We start from the raw sequence: 22,117 nt of genomic DNA, 5'->3' as shown, positions 1-22,117 counted from the left end.
GAGGTTTGAACAGTATTTTTTACATATATGTTAAAACATTTGTTTAGCTGATGATCACTTGATTTCAATGCTCTATCAAGCAATATCACATGTTGCTTCTGTCTATTAGCAGTAAGTAAAATTAAAGTAAAACCACATCTGTTATCTCAATTTCATCCAAAATAGACCAAATCAAGAATTTTGGCAGATAGGCCTGTCAAAGAGGGAATTGAATAGTGGCCCACCATTTAAATAAATAAATAAAGGAGTTCACGGATTCATGTACGATTAATTTGGAAAATAAAAAATTAAAATCAATTACAATAATTAAGTAAATTAAGCTAGTTAAAACATTTAGAATAATTGAAAGGAAAAAAAGCTTTTATAATAAATTGGAAAAAATATATTTTGCAAAAAAGGAAAGTTAAAATTAACCGAGAAGCTCTTTAGCGACAATGAGACACAACGGAAATCTTGAGACAGAGATTCTCCCACAGCCCTAGATATTTTTTGCCCAGAAATCGGACAAAAGGGTGTTTCTGTGGACAAAGGAGCCCACAGCAATTTAAAGAAGCTGAAAACATTTCCCACAGTGTAAATTGAGGTGGCTATTTGACTACTCCATGGAGTACCGCTTTTTAGGATCCATGGAGTACTCCCATCACTGGTAGCTACGAAAGCTACAGGATATTTTCATCAGTCAAAAGGCCTTTTTATTGCTCTTTTGGTTAGAAAAGTGAAGAGTAACAATTATTTTATATTTGTAAACACTTCTATTAGATTTTGAAAAACTTTCGCCAATGTAAAAAAGAAAAAAAATGTATTTTTGCTTCAGAGGACTCCAGCTCCGAATAAAACTTTAAAAAAAGAAGGAAAAGGTTGGATCTTGAGGCCCTTGCCATCTCGGGGCCCCAAGCTACAGCTTATTTAGCTTATACGTAAATCCGGCCCTGCGTGGAACCCCGGGGTTCCTCACAAGGCTTGCATGGGTTCAGAGAGTTTTAATTCTTTAATAACCAGGAATGTTTTTTAAAATCTGTCATATTTATATCCAATTTATAGCAATTGTAATGTAATTTTTTTTTATCATGATCTTTAAAAATTATGTTCTTTTTAAAAATGAGAGAAAAAACATTATTTTTAATTTTGCGAATTATCTTTTAAACTTCTGTGATTTCAGAATTTTTATTATTATTTTTTATTTTTATTTTATCAACTTAAAATTCTAGCTGAAACAAGCCACGTCATTGGCGAATTTTTTCAATTCCGAAATGAGAACAGAAAAATCAGGAGTGTTACTTTCCTTTCTGATGAACAAGAATAGTATCTTTAGAATATAATTCTGCAGAAAGAAAGAATAAAAAGTCAAGATGTATCAGATAAGGCCAGATAAAAGGCCAATAATTCTTAGATGAAGTACACATTAAGATGGTCCCAAAGATTCCACAGCGGCAGAATGGCGCCATCCTTTTACCGAATCAAAATCTCTCAATTTTATCATTTGAATGACGTTTCGTTAATATAAGATTATCCTTGCAACCACCTCCCTTTCAGAACCTCCCTTTAAATATCGGGACAGCCAAAAATTCGTGGCTTTTTCATATTTTCATGGCTAGATAAATCTGTGCCATATCCAAACATCCCTACAATGGAAATCCCATCAATATAAATATCCAACGAACAATGTTTTCAATACTTCATGTAGCTTAATAAAATGCCTTTTTAAGTGATTTAGCCTAAGTCTCTTCACTTATCTAGCCTTTAAAGGCATATTATTACATATATATATATTAGTAATTTATTAAAAATATTTTTGAAAATACTTAACAAAACAATAATGAATTTAAAAAAGCTTTTTTGTGACTTAACTCAACAAAATCGTTTCTTTCTAAGAAAGCTTTTAAGTCTAAAACGGGAATTGTAACTCAATTTCGCTTCCCTATCCCCGTAATATTTATGAAATTTCTAGAGCACATTTCGTGTTGAGCCGATGAAATTTTTTTATTCGCTTTGGCGAGAATAAACGGAAATTAACTGAGCTGTGTTGGGCAGAAATGGAAGGTGAAAAGAAAAGTGTTTCATCATGCTTGTTAATTTATTCAGACGGCAACATAAGCTTTTATTTAGTTTTGTAGAAGCTTAAGAATCAAACCTCCCAACAACGGTCTCTTATGACCTATGTAAAGAGATCGACACTATTCGAAATGATTGATCAAAAGATTGAAATAAGTAAATGAAATAAGTAAAAAACAGATTTAATCCACTAGTAGTCACAAACAGTAAGACCCACGAAATGACTGATCACTTTTTATTTTTGCGTTTTTCTTCAGTGATGTAGGGTAGCTTGGCTTATTCCTATATCTCGGTAATACTTTAATTGGGGGGATTTAAGAAGTCCCTCTACGGAAGAAAATATCAACAAGCATTGATGCTCCCTGAATCGCTCAAAATGAACGCCCATCATGAATGCAGGAACATTAGTCACTTGATTCATGTATGGATGCTTAAATATTGTCCTTATTACAATAATTGGAATGTGATAATGTATTTAGTAATGATCAATGAGAATCATTGCAAGCTGAAGATAGAAAACCTTGTTTTGAAGTCGCTGTTTCAGAGGTTTTTTCTTAATGTAAATCTTAAGGAACAAATACGGCTCAAAAATAGATCTTATGTTTTATTTTATAACCATCGTTGACCAGCCGACCCATTTTTTGGGTTTACGACTACTTATGTTAAACTACGTAACCTTGTCATTTTGAACCCAATCCAGAAGACAAGGAAAATTAGTATTGGGAACAAGTATTGGGGCTAATTTTGCCTTCGTGGAAAACATTTTGATGGAACAAACCTGCGTTTGAGTTACAGGAGAGGAAAACCACGAAAACCTCCCACGGTTAGCCTAACAGCAAGGGGACTCTAACCCATGATCAGTATACCAGGGAGGATATTTTACGTCAGCACTGTGGTCGGTGCGAACCGGGTGCGGAATTCGTATCGACCAGCCATTGCTGGAATTCGAACCCGGTTCACCTCATTGGAAAGCGAACGCTCTATCCCCTGAGTAAAAATTTAACCGTTCTTCGGAGATTGCCATTATTTTGGGTGGTCGTTAAAAGGAGTTTGATTGTAATTAATTTATATAGTTTTAATTGTTGTGCCTATTTTTTTTTTTACTCTGTTATTTATACTTCGAAAATTTTTATTTAATTTTTTCTCAGTTTCTAACCTTTTTGTTTGGAATTGGACAATTTACGGAATTATGTTAGAATAAAATAATTTTAACCGTGGTCTCCAATTTATATCTGTGTCTAATTGAATTGATTTTAGTGAAGCCAAAACAATCGTCAAATGAGCAATAAGAAAGAGAAATCAATGTTCTTGAAATTCTTTTGTCTTCTGCAAAATTGGAATAACTGCGGCATCAAACAAAGATTCACGTTTTTAATCATTGAGACGGTTTGAGCTGCAGGGCATTATTTCTTATTAAAACTCTTGCTTGGTTAATGAAACATTTACATAATTTCGTTTCCATGATGTTTCGACTCGTAATTACTTCTCACTTTCACCATTCTCTATTTAAAAGAAAATAGTTGTTTCATACATTTATTTCAATTTACCAAATTCATGCTTTCCTAATTGCTCCTATGAAACAGCCATGTCATGGTTTTGCGTCCACAAATCGCCATGGCGTCTTAACAAATTATAGCTTTCGCTCAGTAATTAACCAAAGCAGAAGGCTCTTATTCTTTTCATTCCATAACATCTTGACTAGTAAAAATTTGTCAAGGCTCCTTGAAATTTCACGTTTTGTAAACCCATGCTTATTAATTGTAAGGAGACAGTCTTAACTTAAAAAAGTTTATTTTCATATTCAACTTTTTAATTTTGTGTTCCAAATGTTTAAGCATTTTAGCCATTACGAAGGTAAAGAAGTATTTAGTAAGGTTTTAATTTTTGAGAGCACTATATTGCACAGTATTTTTTTTTTTTTTATCATAAAATTAAAAATAATAATACTCTACTGAGTTAGAGAAATCCTAACAGCAAACTAATGTAGTTAAAACAAACGTTTATTAAATTTCTCCCTTCATACACTTGGTCATTAATTTGTAAATTTTTTAAGACTTAAAATCAAATAAACGTCTTACTAGTAATTATACAAATGAAAATTGAAGGGAGGAACAGTTTTTTTTTTAAAAGAACAAGTAAAGTATCAGAGGATAGCTAAGCTCTTAACAGACACCTCTGCCACGCAGTGGCCTGCGACGTAAGGCAGTGGTACTGTGATCGTATTCGTGTAGATGTATCTCATTTGTTTGCCGAAGCTTGAAACGTAAGGACGTTTTTAAACATCCCAGCTTAGCCCAATTCTAGTTTGTTTTTTTTAATTTTTTTGTTTACCCATCTTTAGCACGGCCAGACGTTATCCATGTTCAGTTTCAAAGAGATTATTGTGTTGTAGTGCCCCCTAGAGAGAAAATAATTCGAGTAAGCAGTGAGAGATTTTGTGTAACGAGTGAAGCTTTCTAATAAAATAACGTTATTCTAAGGCAGGGCTCGAAAAACAGCCCGTCCTCGGCGGTCAAAAATTTCCCGCGGACAACGAATTTCTCGAATCCGACATCCGCGCGGACGGCCATTTTCCCATTAATTTTCGTGATACANCGAGTAAACAATCCACGAGATGGCGGATAGTTAGAAGACTAGAGTGGCTACAGTTTGTCTAAAATAAGAACTCCCCCAGACATTCGTCTGGACCTGTGGCGGTGACTATAGGAACGAGATATGACTATTTCAAGTAGGGGTGCGGTGTCACTGTTTTGGAGTGGATTAGGCTTGGATCGGCGAATGAAAGGGAATCTCTTTCCTAGAGTGAAGCTACCCTCCCTAAAATACACCATTCTTGTTTCCATAGCGCCAGACGACCTCAGAAGTTTGTGACGGGAGGAGTTCTTAGCTGAGACAAACTGTGCTTGTTTATGAATCTCGGTGTTTCGAGAAATGTGATGTCCACTCTGCGGAATCAGTTCACAGAGACAGGAACAAACGGTCCGCCTACCTGGTCAAGTCGCAAAAAGGCATCAATGACATCAATGACCGTCGAAGCTTCTAGTCAAAAGAGATAGGTCCGCGACAAAGACAGTACTGTCTCGTAGCCCGTAAAAAGCAACAAGGACATCCATTTCACTGATAACAATGACCAGTATGCCCTGTAGTCATCACTGTGAACCACAAAAAAGACCGTCTGGCATGCCGTGAGAGTCTTGGACAGAAGATGATTCCTTCAGTGATGAGTCTTGATTCAGTCTGGATAGCGAATCGAGACGTGTTCTCCCCTGGAGTCTATATCAGCCTTCTAAAATTTTCGAAAAGGACTGTTTACAGGGTATCCGCGCATCTGAAATGTCATGGAAAGTCATGGATTTTCGTATTGAACAAAATTTGTCATGATTTTTACTATTTTTTTTTTCTTTTATAAAAATCATGGAATGTCATGGAATTCGCCGAAAAATCTTATTTTAAATTGGAATCCCCCACCCTCCCAATTTCATGGTGTTCCGAACCCACTCACAGTCATATTTATTGAAATATAAAAAGTTTTTATCATGTCCTTTCAAAAAATGAAAGAAAAAACATCCATTTCTAGAGCGAATTGTCTTTTAAACTTCTGTGATTTTAGAATTTTTGTTTATTATTATTTTATTTTGTCATTTCAAAATTCTAGCTGAAGCAAGCCAGTCATTATCGAATTTTTTTTTAAATTCCGAAATAAGAACAGAAAAGTCAGGAGTATTTCTTTCCTTTCCAAAGAACAAGAAAAGTATCTTTAGAATATAATTCTGCAGGAAGAAAAAAAATATTTGCTCTTGTGTTTTTTTCCAGCTATTTTATTGCTTCAATTCTTTCTTTATTCTGTTTTTTAAATTTAAAATCTATAAATATGAATATGCGGAGTATATCAGTTTTGATTATACCTATCATTTCAATGAATGTTATTATAATGCTTTCTTAAATTTATTGTTGTGTTTTTGTCTGAGAAGTCATGAAAAATTCTTGGAATTAGTCATGGATTTGAAAATCTAAAATGTAGCAGATACCGTAACTACTATGGTTGAGTGGTCGGATGTTTCGGGCAGGCATCATGGCAGGCGTGCATACCGACCTTCATGTGTTCCATAGAGGTACCCTGATAGTACAGCGGTACAAAGACGAGTTCCTTGTACCCCATGCGTGACTTTTCCTCGGAGCATATAGACCAAATTTTATCTTTATGTACGATAAATTCCAATCTACACAGGGCTCAGTGGGTAGATGAATACCTCCGTCGGAGGTTATTAAATGATTGAAGTGGCCTGCGATGTCACCTGTTTTTAATCCTGTCGAACACGTATGGGATGCTCTTGGACGCTTAATTGCAGCTTAAAAACTAGCTCCAACGACCCTCCTCGAGATTAAGGTTGGTTCAGGAGCGTTTGATTCAAGCGTTGCAAGAAAATTCAGTAAATATTTTTTCAAAGGAATTGTAACGATAATAAAGAAAAATATTTGTAACTATATAAAATAAAACAATAGTAGTGGACAGGGCCGGGATAGCCTGGTCGGTAGGGCGCTGGGCCCATATCCAAGAGGTCGTGGGTTCGATCCTCGCCGGCCGAAGACTCCCCGTGTAGTAAATGGTGACTGATGCACGTTAAATCTGTCGAGTCTCAAAGTCCTCCATGTTCCCACAACAAATCAATACCTCTGGGGGTACTGATCCAGGAGTTTCCTTGTCTTCTGGATTGGTTCAAAATTACGAGGCTACGGAGTTGAACGTAAGTAGTCGTAAACCCATGAAATTGGGTCGGCTGTTCAACGACGGTTATAAAATAAAATAGTAGTGAACAACTGATCTTACTAAGTCTATGCATCTTATGGACCCCCATAAAATCATACAAAAGGATCCTAAAACTAACAAAAGAATATTCGGCTGTCATCAGCTTACAAACAGTAATAATTTATATATAAATTATTTATCTCTTATGCAAAAATATTTTTATTTTAGAGATATTAAATAAGTTAAAGGTATAAGTCAAAGACGTACTATTATTGATAATACTGGTAATGTGGTTACAGGTTTTTTATGTTTCTCGGAAATGGATAAGTTCGTAAAAATGATTCTATAGTAGTCGTGGAGGTTTGTGAGCGATGCGATAGGGCGGACTTCATTGTATAGCTTATATTTTGAATGTTTTAGCCAAATCAATGTGTTACCCAGGTCCCCCTCCCCCCCGAAATTGTATTTGCTGGTTTTATTTTCCAAAAATATTATTTAAAAAGAGATGACCGAAATCTGCCACGAAATGCATTGGGAAATCATTTTCATGGAAGAAAGAAAAACAAAAAGAGTCTGTTTTCTGAAAATGGCGTGAGTAACGGCCGTTCTCTTAGGTTTGTGTTTATTTTTGTGAATATGACTTCCGTACAGTGACATAACGGAGCAAACTGATTATCTATCACTTTTGCAAGCTGTGTAAACTGATTTTGGGGCCCTCATGAAATAATTCGAGCTATTCTGCAGAAGCCGTTATTGAAGGTTTCCTGTTTTGTCTATTAAAGGTAATAATTAAAATGTACTGTTTTTTTTTTATTATTATTTTGAATTAAATTTCTTCTATTTCTTGTTTTTTTTTTCCGGGCTTCTATTTCGTGTCAAATACACGCCTTCATATTTTCGAAAGAAAAAAAAAAAGTTAAAAAGAGCTTGCAAATTTTGCACCATTTACAACTTGTTGCTTTAAAATCTTAATAAAATTAATTGTTTAGGAACGCCATCATATCTAGAATATTTTTTTTTTAAAATAATACAAGCAAATAAAAAAAACAAAGTTTTTAAATTATTCTTGCTTCTTTTCCCCAGAGCTTTTCTAAAGTTTCTTCACTATAACAATGTAACAATAACGTTCATAGTACAGCTGGTGCATTTTTTAATAGCATAATTTTATAAATTTTCATTTTAATAAGCAAAAATTATGCTTCCTAGAAAATTTTGAAGATTCAATACAACCAAACAAATAACCAAACATAACTCAATTGAATAGTAAAGGTAACGATTTTTTATTTAAAAAGAAAATAAATGGCTAAAAGTTGAAAAGCAAACACATTTTTCCGGAAAAACTTTAATTATAGTAAACCAATATAAAATGCTGTAAAATTCCGAGCACTCCTTAAATTTTGGCAAAAATCGCCAACATTCCGAGTGGATGCATTAAATGGCACTAAATGGAAAATCAATTTTAATTCACAAACCTTAAATACTATCACTCAAATTTAATTTATATATATAATGAAATAAAGAATTTGTTTGTGTGTCTGTTAATCGGATGACGGGTAAAAGTACGGCATACAGCATGAAGCTAAATAAGTTCTATTGTAAACAAACTTCGAAGCCCGATTTTCAATTTTTCAATTAGATTTTTGATTCAAAAACATTTTAAAAATGGAATTTTCTCATTGGTTTAGCGGTAGCCATTGTTTTAAAATAAACTTTAGACAATTGGGTATAATATAAAAAAAAACACAACTCCTTCCACTTAGTAGGAATAACATTTACCATGACNTTAGCATTGCGTCATATGTTGCTCCTACTAAATCGAAGTAGTTGTGTTTTTTCCATATTATACCCAATTGGGTATAATGTGAAAAAAACACAACTACTTCCACTTAGTAGGAATAACATATACCATGACGCAATGCTAAATTCTATGCNTACAGCTAGAAGCTCAAAACATGATTATTAATCAAAAATCGAATATCAATTACTTTTCTTTATAATGCAATAAAATCTGGCGAGTACGATCTGGCGATCAATCTATCTACGTGGCCCAACAGCATTCACCATGACTGCCACCCTTTCATATATGTATAAACACTAAAAGAGTTCGATATTTTGTTATTATTGGAGTAATTAACCTAATTGTCCGCAAAACATGTTTTTACCAAGACAGGCTCAAAGCGTTGTTTGACGTGTAAGCTGACCAGCTGGGCGCCGCAGACGGCTAGCTATATAAATAAAAATAAATTAGAAATCTATGAAAGGAACCAAAGATAGCTTGCTCTTTTTTTATTCTCTTGTTGTCATGCTCATTAAAATTTAAAAAAAAACCAAAATCGCTACGCACAATAAAAGTTATTGTAAAACTTTATAGCCTGTTGAAAGTTGAAGCACATACTTAATAATTTTGATAATAATGCGTTTGCATATACTACTGTAATGTTTATGAGTGCTTCATATTTCTTTGCTGACATTAGTACTTATGATTATAGTACTTAAAATAAAAGTGTTGATACAAATGTAATGTCGTTAATACCATTTTTGTTGGTTGCATTCATTCGTTATTATGCAACCAAAAAAAGTTGTTCTAGCATATATTTTGTTAACTAACGTGTACGGACAATCCTTTCTTTATTGCTTTATAGAAATTCAAATGCAATCATTGTTTACAACAAAAAGTACCTTTGAAAATTGTTTTTGAAACATCACAATGAGTTCTAGAAAAGAATGTTGTAGAAAGAATCACCTACTACTGTACATTGATGACGATTTTCCATGTTGCCAATCTGATTCAAACATGTAGCGTGATAACATGGACCTCTAAGCTGATGATGAGGTGATCTCCCAGATTTCTGTACAATCGAAAATCAATCCTATCGATCATGTCTTGAAAGCTCTTGGCAGAGCATCTAAACAATTTTGGAAAGAACTTGGCAGAGCCTCCCACAAACATCCCAGGGATTGTCTTAATGGACGAGTGTTCCAAGATCTTAGGTGTATTGCCCCAAACCATTAGTAAGCCTCTTAAACAGCATGAGAATTCGTTGTAAAACGTGCAGATCTCTCAGGAAGCGTCATACTCTTTATTAAGCACTGCACATGCATAGGCGTAACATGAGGGGGGGACACTTTTTGTTTTTAGAAAACTGTTTATTTCAAGTTTTATATAGGCATATTTTTTTAATATTAATGTCTGTCTATAAATGTGTGTTTAAAACTTAGAATAGACGAACAGTTTTATAAGAACAATTAGTGTGCCCCCACCCCCTCACACTACACCTATGTCTACAAGTGCCATTTTGCTACATCTTCCTTAGATAATCCCGCTGTAACTTCATTAATTTAATATCGTTGATGCCACTACTGATTTGTTATCATAGTTTTACTTAAAATTGATGTGATAATAAATTAAAATTATTGTTTCCAAATTTCACTTGATTCTTCTTCTTTTTGGGCACTACAGCCTATGACAGACCAAGGCCGTCCCAATAAGTTTTTGCCATCTTGATCTATTCTGTGCCATGGCCTTCCAGTTAGTTATTCCTATTATCTTAAGGTCCTTCTCAACTGCGTCCAGCCACCTAGTCGGTGGACGACACCTTTTTCTTATACCTTCTGGTTTAAAAAAAAAAGTTACTTTTTTTTTGCGGGGTTGGGGTCTTCAGATCTACAAAAGTATCCCAGCCATCGACTGCGATTGGCTTTACTAACATGAACTATGTCTGGTGGTTTATACTTTTTATGTAACTCATGATTGTAAAGGGTACGCCATTTGTCATTCTCATAGACTGCACCAAAAATTCTTCTATGTATCCCTCGCTTAAAAATCGGCAATTTGTTCTCCTATTTTTGATTAAGAGTCCAGCACTCACTACCATATAGGATCACTGGAGTGTTTTGTATATGTTAATTTTTGTCTTTTGTTTAAGAAATTTACTTTTTAGTTGACTTTTTAAACCAAAGTAGCACTTGTTTGCCATTGCTAAACGACTACCGATCTCAGTTTTTATGTCATTTTTGCAGGTTATAGTAGTCCCAAGATATTTAAATTCATCAACAGCTTCGAATTCATAATCATTCACACGCAAGGGCATTGTCTTAGTGAGCCCTCTGTTCACTTGATTCGGTTCACTATTGTTTGAGCTAACAGCAAAAATGTTTTTTTGAAAGTCTTAATTTAAACTTAAGTTAACAAATTACGCATTTTTTCCCCATAAGAAATAAGGTTTAAGAAAAATTTGTTTTTTTTTTCTCCAGAGAAAACGCCACAAATGCTTTATTTGCAGAAACAGTCAGTTTAAAGCTTAGATATTATACCGAGCACAAGGGAGCGTTTCGATGGGGGGTGATTGAAACAGGCCTTCAAAACTTCTTTAAAATACAGTTATTTCTAGTATTCAAATACAGCTCAAATAGCAGCGTAATTGGGTATACTATAGCCTACGTCACAGGTTGTTTTATACCTACTAAATTTAACCCATGAACGGCACTTTCTGCGAGCCTAACTTCAAGCCACAAATAAACAAACGAAGTGTTTGATCGTTTAAATAGCTGCTCGCCAGATTTTATTGCATTATAAAGAAAAGTAATTGATATTCGATTTTTGATTAATAATTGATTTATGTGGATAGTGGCATTTATGTGGATAGTGACATAGAATTTAGCATTGCGTCATGGTAAATGTTATTCCTACTAAGTGGAAGTAGTTGTGTTTTTTTTATATTATACCCAATTGAACAAAACTCTTCAATGATATAGCTCGGGTCACAGAACACAACTTACAGTTACGAGCATGCTACGACCTATTTATATATAGGCTTGGCGACGAAAATCTGGAACTGCCGATACGATTCTCGCATAACTTTTTAAATATTTGATCCTATCACTTTAAAACTCGAAGTTTCCAGAACAATCATTTTATTGCAAAACGGTCGCCAAGTATCGGCAAAAAAGTCTACGTGAAATTGAGTTCTCCATAAAATATTTTATAACATTTAGACATACATTTGACGTTATTTTCTCTCTAAATTCCGTGACTTTCTAGCACATTTTCGGTCTGAAGCCTCATCACATGTTTACCAAATTCTACAAATTTGTAACAATATTTACCGTTCTGAATGAACGAATTTTTCAACTGTAGTTGAAAGAAAAGGATTCTTGCCATTCAAACGCAAAATTAAATAGAACCATTCTTTTATGTTGCTTATTATGATGGATTTACTATAGGGTGGCAACAGACTACAACGAAAACAGACTATAAAAGAAAAGAAAAAAAGTAGATTGAACCAGAATTTTAACTGATACATTCAACGTGGATCTAAAATATAATAATAATTTAGGATAATTCGCTCTAAGTGGTGGACCTTGATGGGCAGAAACCCTAAAAAGTTTAAAAAGGTGCCGAATGAATTATTGTTCGTTTTGTTTTGGCCAACTAGTATAAGTTGTTCTCATAGTTACTGGGTTTAATTTTTTATTTTATTTATTTATTTATTTATTTTTGAAAAAACATTGATTTGTCATTATTTTCAATTATACTAAATTATTACTCATTTACTAAAACATGTATAAATGTTTTGCTATTCCTGTGAGCAGTATGTTGAGCAACCTTGTCCTAAATGAATACAATGTAAAAACCAAGAAATTTATTTTCTTTGGTCTCTAGTGCGCAAGAAATTTATTTGAGGAATTTGCATCTTTTAACGAATTATTATAATTTTGCGTTCCATTTAATGTATTCTTTAAAATGATGACAATTTCAACAGTATAAGAATCTCAGACGGGAACTCCCCCTTCTTAAACATCAATGCTCGACACGAAGGAGTGTTTCAATTATTTTTAGTAGGTGTGAAGGACGGTAATTTGTTGAAAACCTTTTGATATTCCCCGAATCCCTGGTTAATTAAGAAACTCGTCCTCAAAAACAGGGCAGAGCATTTTTTTAAGATGCACAACGCATAAAGTTTTATAGTTCTTTTTATCTCTTGCAGGATTTGATGATGAAAGGCCTAACTTGGACTCTTCGCTCTTACGCCTCCCGTTGTCATGGCAACACATGAAGTAAGCCCTCTCTCAACTGTTCCGTCCGAAACATTCCATCCAGCGACCTTTGCGAAGACAGCCGAAGAAAAGTCTTTTTACTATTATTTCGTGTCACCCATGTCACACCTCTGTCAGCTGATTTATTGGATCTTTATACGAGAAAGTCCAATATTTGTCTTTTCCGGCTGAACATCCAACGTGAGATCATTCCGTCCTTTACTGGTTCACCGAGAACATTCAGTTGTAGGAAGATTTTTTTTTCTTTCTGAGCTGGTATTTTCTAAAATGATTTTGTTGTTGATCTTTTAGAAGCGATGTGTCAAACATGTTTTTGGATAGTTTGCGAACTGAACGGATCGAAATATGTGTAGTTAAATCCATCCTGTTTGTTCGACTTATCAATGTTCCTAAAAAAGTGACTGCAAATGCAATTTTCGTTTGAAAATGTGACTTGCTGATCGTTTAACTGTGACAACGTGTGTTAGTGTTCCTGATTATTTTTTTTTAAGCTGTTTACATGAACGAACCCTCTTAGTTGAATGACCATGGCCGAGCATTCCGAGCTGATTGTGGAGATGAGTCAAATTGATAAAATGAGCACGCAGGAGCGATTGAAGCTGGCTAAGCGAAGACGCCTGCAACAGCTGAAGAAGTGGAGCCAGCGAGAGAAAGAAAGCAATAAAAAAAGGACAGCAAAGACGGTGGTGCGAAAAAATGATTACAAGGTCCATTTCGTGCCCAGTGTTATGTTGCTCGAGGCAGCGGCCAGGAACGATGTGGATGAGGGTGAGTTTTTCTTCTCAAATGCAACTATAGTTTGTCTAAAGTAAGAACTCCCCTAACCATTCGTCTGGAGCCGTGATGGTGACTATGGACTCTTTCAAATAGGGATGTGGGATCATTGCTTAGGACGGGCTCGAGTCGGCGATAGAAAGGGAATCTGCGGTCTACTGTGTTAACTGTGGAGAGCAGAGAAGCCACCCTTCCTGAAATGCGCTATTCTTGTTTCCATAACAGCGGACGACCTCAGACTTAGTAGCGGGGGGAGTTCTTACCGCGGACAAACTATAATACATGCGAACTGATAAGCTTACTTCCCCCAATCAGGGTAATGTTTTTTCGCATGCAATGTCTACAAATATTATTTCCGACACTAAATGATGCCCAAGATAAATTATCATTTTATGTTGGGCACCATTTAGTGTACATTACGGTGTCATCAGAAACGAGTTTGCCATGGGGAAAGAAAACACAATTTCGTGTATGCTGTTCCGTTAAGCAATTGTGTTTTCATGTGACTGCAAAGTAGTCTTATTTTTAAGAATTCGGGGTAGGGTTTGTTGATTTTAAATCAGCTTGATTAAATCACGGTTTCCATCAATCTGATTCCATCAGAGGTACAAAAGTAAAGAGAGTAATGGCTGTTTATCGTTTTCAATAAAAAAAATCTATTGAAATATATCAATGTGAGTAATTGTTTCAGCTACAGACCATATTTTTTAAAAAAAAAAATTTTGTAGTTATGTAAAGAAAAAGAAAACCTTGATAATTTTTAAACCATTGGCGAGATTCATTTAAACCTTGGTAGCTCACATGTTCACAGAACACGGAAAATAGGAAGAAGTCAGGGAATTTTATTAAAATACACAAAAAGTCGAGGAAAATGAATTAATTTAAGTTTAAAGAGCCAGGAATTCTATATGTAATAATTATATACTGTTGTAACAATTCTTTTTGTTAAAGAAATTGTTTATTTTCAATTCTAATAGCGTGGCTGGGTGGCTCAGTTGGTTTGTCGTCGGCCTTCTGAGCCCAAGTCTGCGGGTTCGATCCCCGGCCCAGACACCGGATTTTCGGGATGCAGAAATTCCTCAGCTGCCATGTCGTATGATTATGCGGCATGTAAAAGATCCTTGGAGTGCTTTATTGGCTCTTGGCATTTCTGGCAAAATTAAATTCCTAGTGCACTTTAGCATTAAAAAAGAGTCTCGGTGCTGCCATCTAGTGTGGCAGAAACTAGACGTCCAAATTAACATGACCAACGGTATCTCACCCATTGTGGTGGTCCTGAAAGAGTGGATACCACCTCTGGAGAACGCACTAGGTCTGCTCATTGGAAATAAAAAAAAATTAAAAAAAATTCTAATAGCAAGTATTTGTTTCTTGTAATAAATTTTATATTTTACACGTTGACTGCCGCACGCAGTGAAATCTTCAGGCCGTATTCTGCTACTAGTAAGTACTCCCTCCTGTTGTTTTCATGGTCTGTCATGTCTGTTTATTTGCGTCCGTTGCTTCGCATCTGTTTCTCATCTAGCCACTTTATACGATCCATTTGAATCTTTCCGAGTAACTGAAAATCTTTACCCCCAATTTGTTGAAATTTCAAGAAGAAGAATCGAAAACTTAGTGAGTCAAATAGCCGTAAACAAAAAGCTTTTACGAGGGCCACAATAATTTTTTTAATAAATCATTTTTGTATTACTTTTATAACAATAGTTTTGTTACTGCTTGTGAAATATCTTTTCGAATACATACGAATATCCTTCACAAGTAGTCAAATAAGCTTCATCCGAATATGGGTGAAGCGGCATAACTGAATTAATGTCACCGTTTACAAAAATCAGGGAAATTGAATAAATATGTTTAAAAATTAGGAAAGGGTCAGAGTTTTGCTTTTCTGAATGCTTTGAACCTACCTGTACAGTTTTCCGGGAAAATGTCGAAATATAGCGTTTCTAAACTGATGTCAGTCATTAAAGCCACCCATTTCGCCTGACATTAATCCTTGTGACTTATTTTTATTGGGCAATGTTCGAGACAAAGTATCCTAACAATTACTATAGTTAAAAATTGCCATTCAGAAGGTCACCCAGCGAATTTTTCAGAATTTTGCTATTTCTCCTCTCCAAGTCATCATCAGTCATAGTCATGTATCGAACATATCATGAAATAAATTAGAACATCTTTATCTGCTTTAAAAATTTGTATTGAAATGCTTGAACTTGAAAATTCTATTTTATGTTACTCAATAACTGACGCTATATGCACAGGGTTATTTTCTTTTTAAAAAAGTTATTAATTTTAATCGGCTGATTTTTTTTCAAAAAATCATTCATATTAGTCCACTTTTTTTAAAAAAAAATTCTGATGTGGAATTTTTTTTAAAATATAGAAATAATGCCTAATATGCCTTTCAGAGAAATAATGGATTTAATATATTGCCTTATACTAAATATGAAATAGACTTATAAATAGAAAAAGAAAGACCAAATGTGAATAATCGCAACGTGAAACTTTGAAATTATAATTACCCATTTGTTGTATATAAAATAGTTTTTTAATATGCATATTTTAATTATATTCGTTTAGTTTTATGTTCATTTAAGTTTAATACAAGCACTTTTGAATTAAATGTCCAGTTTGTATTATTTAAATAATGAGGAAAGATTTGTTTTTTCAAAAATAGTTTTGAATGATTGATTTTTTTTTAATGTTTCCTGCTTTAAATTAATTTATTCTTCATTTGAAGTCTAACTCAACAAATTAGATCTTTTCTTTTTTCAAACTCATGAGTTTATTGAGCTTGAATAAAAATAACTATGATTTTATTGATTCACTGATTAGTTTGCAATAACTAAATAATAGTTTTAATCATTTTAGTTAGAATTATTAAATATTTTAGTTATAATAATGTTTTTAAATAACAATAAGCGTTACTGATACTTTTTTATCTGAGCTCATTTGATGACATGAGCTAATTGGAACGTACGCAAGGTTTCTCGTGGTTTGAGGTTCTCATGGTCTTCCTTTCCATGTAAGGCAGATGCTGATTTTCATCAAAAAGTTCTCCCCGAAGGCAAATTTCTCCCAATACTTGATTCAAGAGTTCTCTTGTCTTCTGGATTGGTTTCAAAATAACAAGGCTAAGAAGTTTAACATTATTAGTCGTAAACCCAAAAATTGGGTTGGCTGTTCAACGACGGTTATAAAATAAAATTAAATAAGTCTACGCGCTTATTTCAAACAACCTGAAATCAGGGAAATTGATAAAGGAACGACGTCTATTCTAATTACCCTGAACTACGTGGTCTTACAAAAATACGCCTAAAAATGTGATACTGATTAGAAATAGTGGAGATTTCTCCAATTTTCGTAAAGTACTGCATCGGTGGCTTTCAAAAAATTGAATTAGCTTACATCTGAACCTCTAACTGATTAGCTGCGCTGACTTAAAATATCCTCTGTGGTAGACGGATCACGGGTAGAATTCCCTTGACGCCTGGCTAACAGTAAGATATTTTCGTGTTTTTTTTCCCTCCATGTAATGCAAATGTGGGTTAGCTCTGTGAGGAGAGAGCAGCTAGCTGCAATTTCTACCTTCATCTATGAAAAGGTGCCCCACCCAGAATCGAGTTAATATGCCTTATATACTAGTGAATTGAAATTATACTTTTTGCAGTGGCAGAAACACTTAAGTACTCCCCCACCAGAATTATATCTGTGATAGAATTCGATGAATGGGATACCACTAGTTCAGGGGTTTCCAACTTACAAGAGGCCGCGGGCCACAATTAAAAACACAAATCAAATGGCGGGCCACAACTTTATCAAAATTTCATGAAGGACTTTTTTATGTTTGAAAGAACATTAAATTTTACTGTCAGATTTTTAATAAGTTGTACAAAACAAAAGTATTGAATTACAAATTAAAATAAGAAGTAGATTTTTAAAAATAATTAATTGTTATTAATAATATTTTTAAAAATATTAAATAAATAATAAAAATTCGGGCTACAATAACTTTAACGTGCACCTATGTATTAAACAAATAATGTGCAACAGATATCTAATTGTAAAGATATGAAACTTTAAAAAGGTTGGTATTAAAACTTACATAGTAGCACGCAGAATATTCAATAGAAAATTGAGATTTGTCTGCTACAACCACCAGAGAATAGATATTTACATTTAAAATTTACAAATGTGTGTGTAAATATTTTCGTCCAAAATGAGTGAGTGGTTTCAAAAAGTTAAATCGGATAATTTCTAGGAGAAAATTTCTGATACGCACATGCTAAATTATATTCACAAAATACAAAAAAATGAAATAAAATAGAGCTACATACACGATTATTTTTGCATTTGAATAAATATTTTCCTGGGTGCAAAACCTGAGAAATAATTTTTTTTGCACCGTTGGTAAATTTCACAGATACGAAGAAATTAGGTTTTTATCAACGAGAAAAGTATTTTAAACCCATATTGTTTCTTTACGAAAATTGTCCGCAAAAAATGACAACTAATATAGTTTAGTTCGCGGACCACAAAAAAAGGCTTCGCGGTCCGGATGCGGCACTATAGTTGATTCATTGCTGTTTTGTGAGAAGCCAGGAGAGCTGTATTGTACTTTTTGAGTGCTGATCGTGAAAGCTGTATTAAGATCACGGTTGTGGTCGCTCCAGTGTTGCCTTTAGCAATCGAGTGTGTATACATTGTACTTTGTGAGTAATCGAGACTAAGAAGCAACAGCGTGAGGATGTCGCAGTCACAAGTCAACTGTTCAATGTGGACCATTCATCGAAGTAAGCGGGTTCAAATTTTAGTGGGCGTTTCTGTCAAGGTAGGCGTGTTCACATCACGTCCGAAGGTCATCAATGTGGAGAGAGTTGTTAACGACAGTGTCAACCTTCATCTACTCCTCCTCAGAATCGAGTTTAACATGCCCTATATACTAGTGAATTGTAATTATATTTTTTGTAGTGGTTCAATCGAACTACTAATCGAACTAATACACTACAAGTTCAATCGAAAAGTAGTTCGTCGCTATGTTTGATTTAAGAGTTCTCTGGTCTTATAGGTTGGGTTCAAAATTACAAGGCTCTGGAATTGAGCATTGATGGTCGTAAACCCGAAAATGGGTTGACGTCGATTATAAAATAAAAATTAGCCTACGAGTAATACATATATGCTCATTCTGTATTTCCTTTAAGGATAGAACGAGCTATTAGAAATAGTCGCATCCTCTTATAGTAAAAGTAAATGACATGTCAGCTAATTGGTTTCGTTTGTTCTTTTGTTATAAAGGAAGGAAAATGGCCCAAACATTTGTTTGGTGGGTTGGCACAATTCCCTATCTTAGTAATAATATTTATTTACTTTTTAGTTGATTTGTTGCTACGAATGAAATAATGATATCTTTATAGCAAATGATTCCCTTTCAAAAAATTATTAAGTTGGCTATTATCATTTTTTTCAATATGAAGATTCGAAATCTATGTCCGCGCCCTCATTGGCGAGAAAAGAACGCTAGAAAGCTACGCTTGGCGCATTACAATCTCGCCAATGAGGGCGCGGACAATCTAGGCTACTTATGATTTATTTATTTATAGGTTTGTAATATTCACATAATTGATACTGTTATTCTCAGTGAAATTTGAATTCATTTTTAGTATGCATACAATTGACAGTACACAATTGTTTTTATCTTGGTTATTAAAAAAAACATAATAGTAATAATTAATGTATAAATAAATTGATGAAAATTTTGCTGTTATTTTTTTAACAGATAGTTAAAATTTTGGATATTGCTCTGGGACCTTAAATTTCGCAATATTCATTATTTCATTGTATACTTTCCTGTTATTTTAGTTACGTACCATAACTAACCACAGTTTTTTGTAAATTATTATAATAATTCGAAATTATTAAATATTCTAAAATAAAAAATTAACTTATTTACCGTCTAATGATTGTAAAACGGTAATTCAATATGCTTATCATAAAATGTTGCATATTATACTATCATAAAATTACTTAATAATCCTTACTTAGAATGCTGCTTAAGATAATCTCGATTGTTGATTTCATAAAATGATAAGCGAGATTAGGGGAAGAAGCATAATAAAATAGCGTTGAATAGCGTAGCGGTAAAATAACATCAATAAATGTTTCAGTGATCAAGATTGAACATATGTTGTAAAAAAAAAATCGTTAGGAAATTATTTACGGGTAATTACCATTAACTTTCAGCTTATGACTGCCGGATCTTCTTTGTTAATAGTAACATGATGCACCGACAACAATGTGAAACTTTTACGATTCTCCTTTTGTTGCATAATACAATAACTCTTGCATTTTAAACAAAAGTTCTTTCTCTCTATGAATCGGAATTTCAAAAAGTCTGGAGAAAAAATTGTAACAAAAATTTTAAACTTTATGACCCATGTAGTTATAATTAGAACACGGAGATTGAAATTATTCAGAAGCGAATTCAATTTTCGAACACATCGTCCTCCATTATTATATCCCTGAAGTTGCTGCTCCTCAGAGACAATAAATTCTGTCAGCTTAACATCTTCTCTCTTCTTATGAAGAAATAGGATCGTAGGCCATTAAAGCAAAGGGTGCTATTGTTCTTGTTTTCCAGTGGCGCCATCTAAGGCCAATAATTTGACTTCTGGCACATTCATACGCCACACCCGTTTATAGGGCGGACCCATTCATATAACCACAGATCATAATTTTAACCTGAACCAGAGAACGATCCATCTCCAATTCAGTACCCCCAGAGGTATAATTTGTTATGGGAATATGGAAGACTTTGTGACCCGGCAAATTTAGCGTTCACCAGTCACCATTTACTTCACACCGAATCTTCGGCCGGCTGGATTCAAACTCCCGTTTTCACGAAATCGAGTCTATCGCCCTGCCAACCAGGCTATCCTGGCCCACATTTTTTCGAATGATTATTTTCCTTTAAAGACTTATTCGCAATGGCGCTTCGAACTTATACTTTCGGGAAGGGCGAAATTTCCATTTTGCCGAATAAAATTTCGAGTCATATCGAATTATTAACCCTTTGCTTACGGTGTTCCATATTGTACCATCACATGTGGTCCACATGTTGTGCTAGCTGTAAGCAAAAGGTTAATAAGTATGTAATTAGTTTCAATAAAAAAAAAAATTAATATTTTCTCAGTGTGTATAATTTTCCAACAATATATTACTGATTTAACGACTTTATACTTAATTATTCTTGTTATGAGCAGCGATTGATCAATGCGTAAGGTGTGAAGAACTGGGGTTCGATCTTGAAGCCTAACCAGCTTCAGGATCAGTTTGTCTACGAAATAAAAGTTACCTGCCCACATTGCCTCAATCAGCGATTGCCACATTATGGAGCCTTTCATGAATCCCCTCATACAAAAAGGGTCGTTGCGGGAATGCTTTACTTATATTATAGTCAATAAATAATTAGACTTTTGATAAATTAATATCAAAAAAGGAAAAAATTTATTCTCAGCTATCCCATTATTACTAAAAGTTTATGGAATTATCTTTGGATAAACAAATTTTATAACTGTGTGCACAAATTTTTAAATTCGATTTAAAACTGAGAAAGTACGTTTTTGTGTCTGATTTCGTAACTTAAAATATCGTCTGCACTAATTAATTAGCATATTTCAAGTCAACAAATCGAAGGGTTATTCAGAGTGGTCCGTTTTTCATTTTGTACACTGTACAAGGAAAAAGAGAGAGAATAAGTTCAATAAGAATAAGTATTTCAACAACCAGAATTATATCAGAACAATTAAAAAGTAAATGGCTGAAGTAGCAGTTTGTTTTTTTTAGTCTTGATAATTCAAAAAGTTCTATCTTAAAATTATAATCCTTTATTTTATCAAAATTTGACATACATACTATATTAGAGCCGCGATGGTTCAGGGGACCGCGCCTTCCAATGAGGTGAACCGGGTTCGAATCTCGGCGATGGCTGGTCAATACGAATTCTGCACCCGGCTCGCATCGACAACAGTGCTGGCGTACAATATGCTAAGTGGTAGGCGGATCATGGATTAGAGTCCCCTTGCCGTGAGACTAACCGTGAGAGGATCTCGTGGTCTTCCTCTCCGTGTAACGCAAATTCGGGTTAATTCCATCAAAAAGACCTCCACGAAGGCAAAGTTTCTCCCAGTACTTGATCCAGGCGTTCCCTTGTCTTCTGGATTGGGTTCAAAATTACAAGGCTACGGAGTTGAACATAAGCAGTCGTAAATCCAAAAATTGGGTCGTCTGTTCTACGACGGTTACAGTGGCGCTCACGTACTTAAGGACATGTCTTTATGAAAAGTAAAATTCAAAATTTAATGTTCACGCATAAGTTTATTGAATTGATAATTATGTATTGGAACAAATGACTTATTTTTAATATATTTTCACAATGAGAATCATTTATCTAACTGTTATACTTAAATTATGTATCATTTTTAAAAAAAA

General features: G+C 34.2%; 1 protein-coding gene across 1 annotated transcript in view; it reads left to right on the top strand.

Moving 5' to 3' along the window:
- Positions 1–12,770: 12,770 nt before the first annotated feature.
- The window catches only part of LOC107439595 (protein phosphatase 1 regulatory subunit 16A), a 34,700-nt gene continuing 25,353 nt past the window's right edge, over positions 12,771–22,117 (top strand). The window contains exon 1 of the mRNA XM_043049949.2: positions 12,771–13,624. Coding sequence (XP_042905883.1) covers positions 13,378–13,624 — 247 coding nt within the window. The 5' untranslated portion in view covers positions 12,771–13,377. The remainder of the gene's footprint in view (positions 13,625–22,117) is intronic.

Source organism: Parasteatoda tepidariorum, chromosome 4 (assembly GCF_043381705.1).
Source record: "Parasteatoda tepidariorum isolate YZ-2023 chromosome 4, CAS_Ptep_4.0, whole genome shotgun sequence".
Lineage (NCBI taxonomy): Eukaryota > Metazoa > Arthropoda > Arachnida > Araneae > Theridiidae > Parasteatoda > Parasteatoda tepidariorum.
This window is presented reverse-complemented; position numbering and strand designations above follow the sequence as displayed.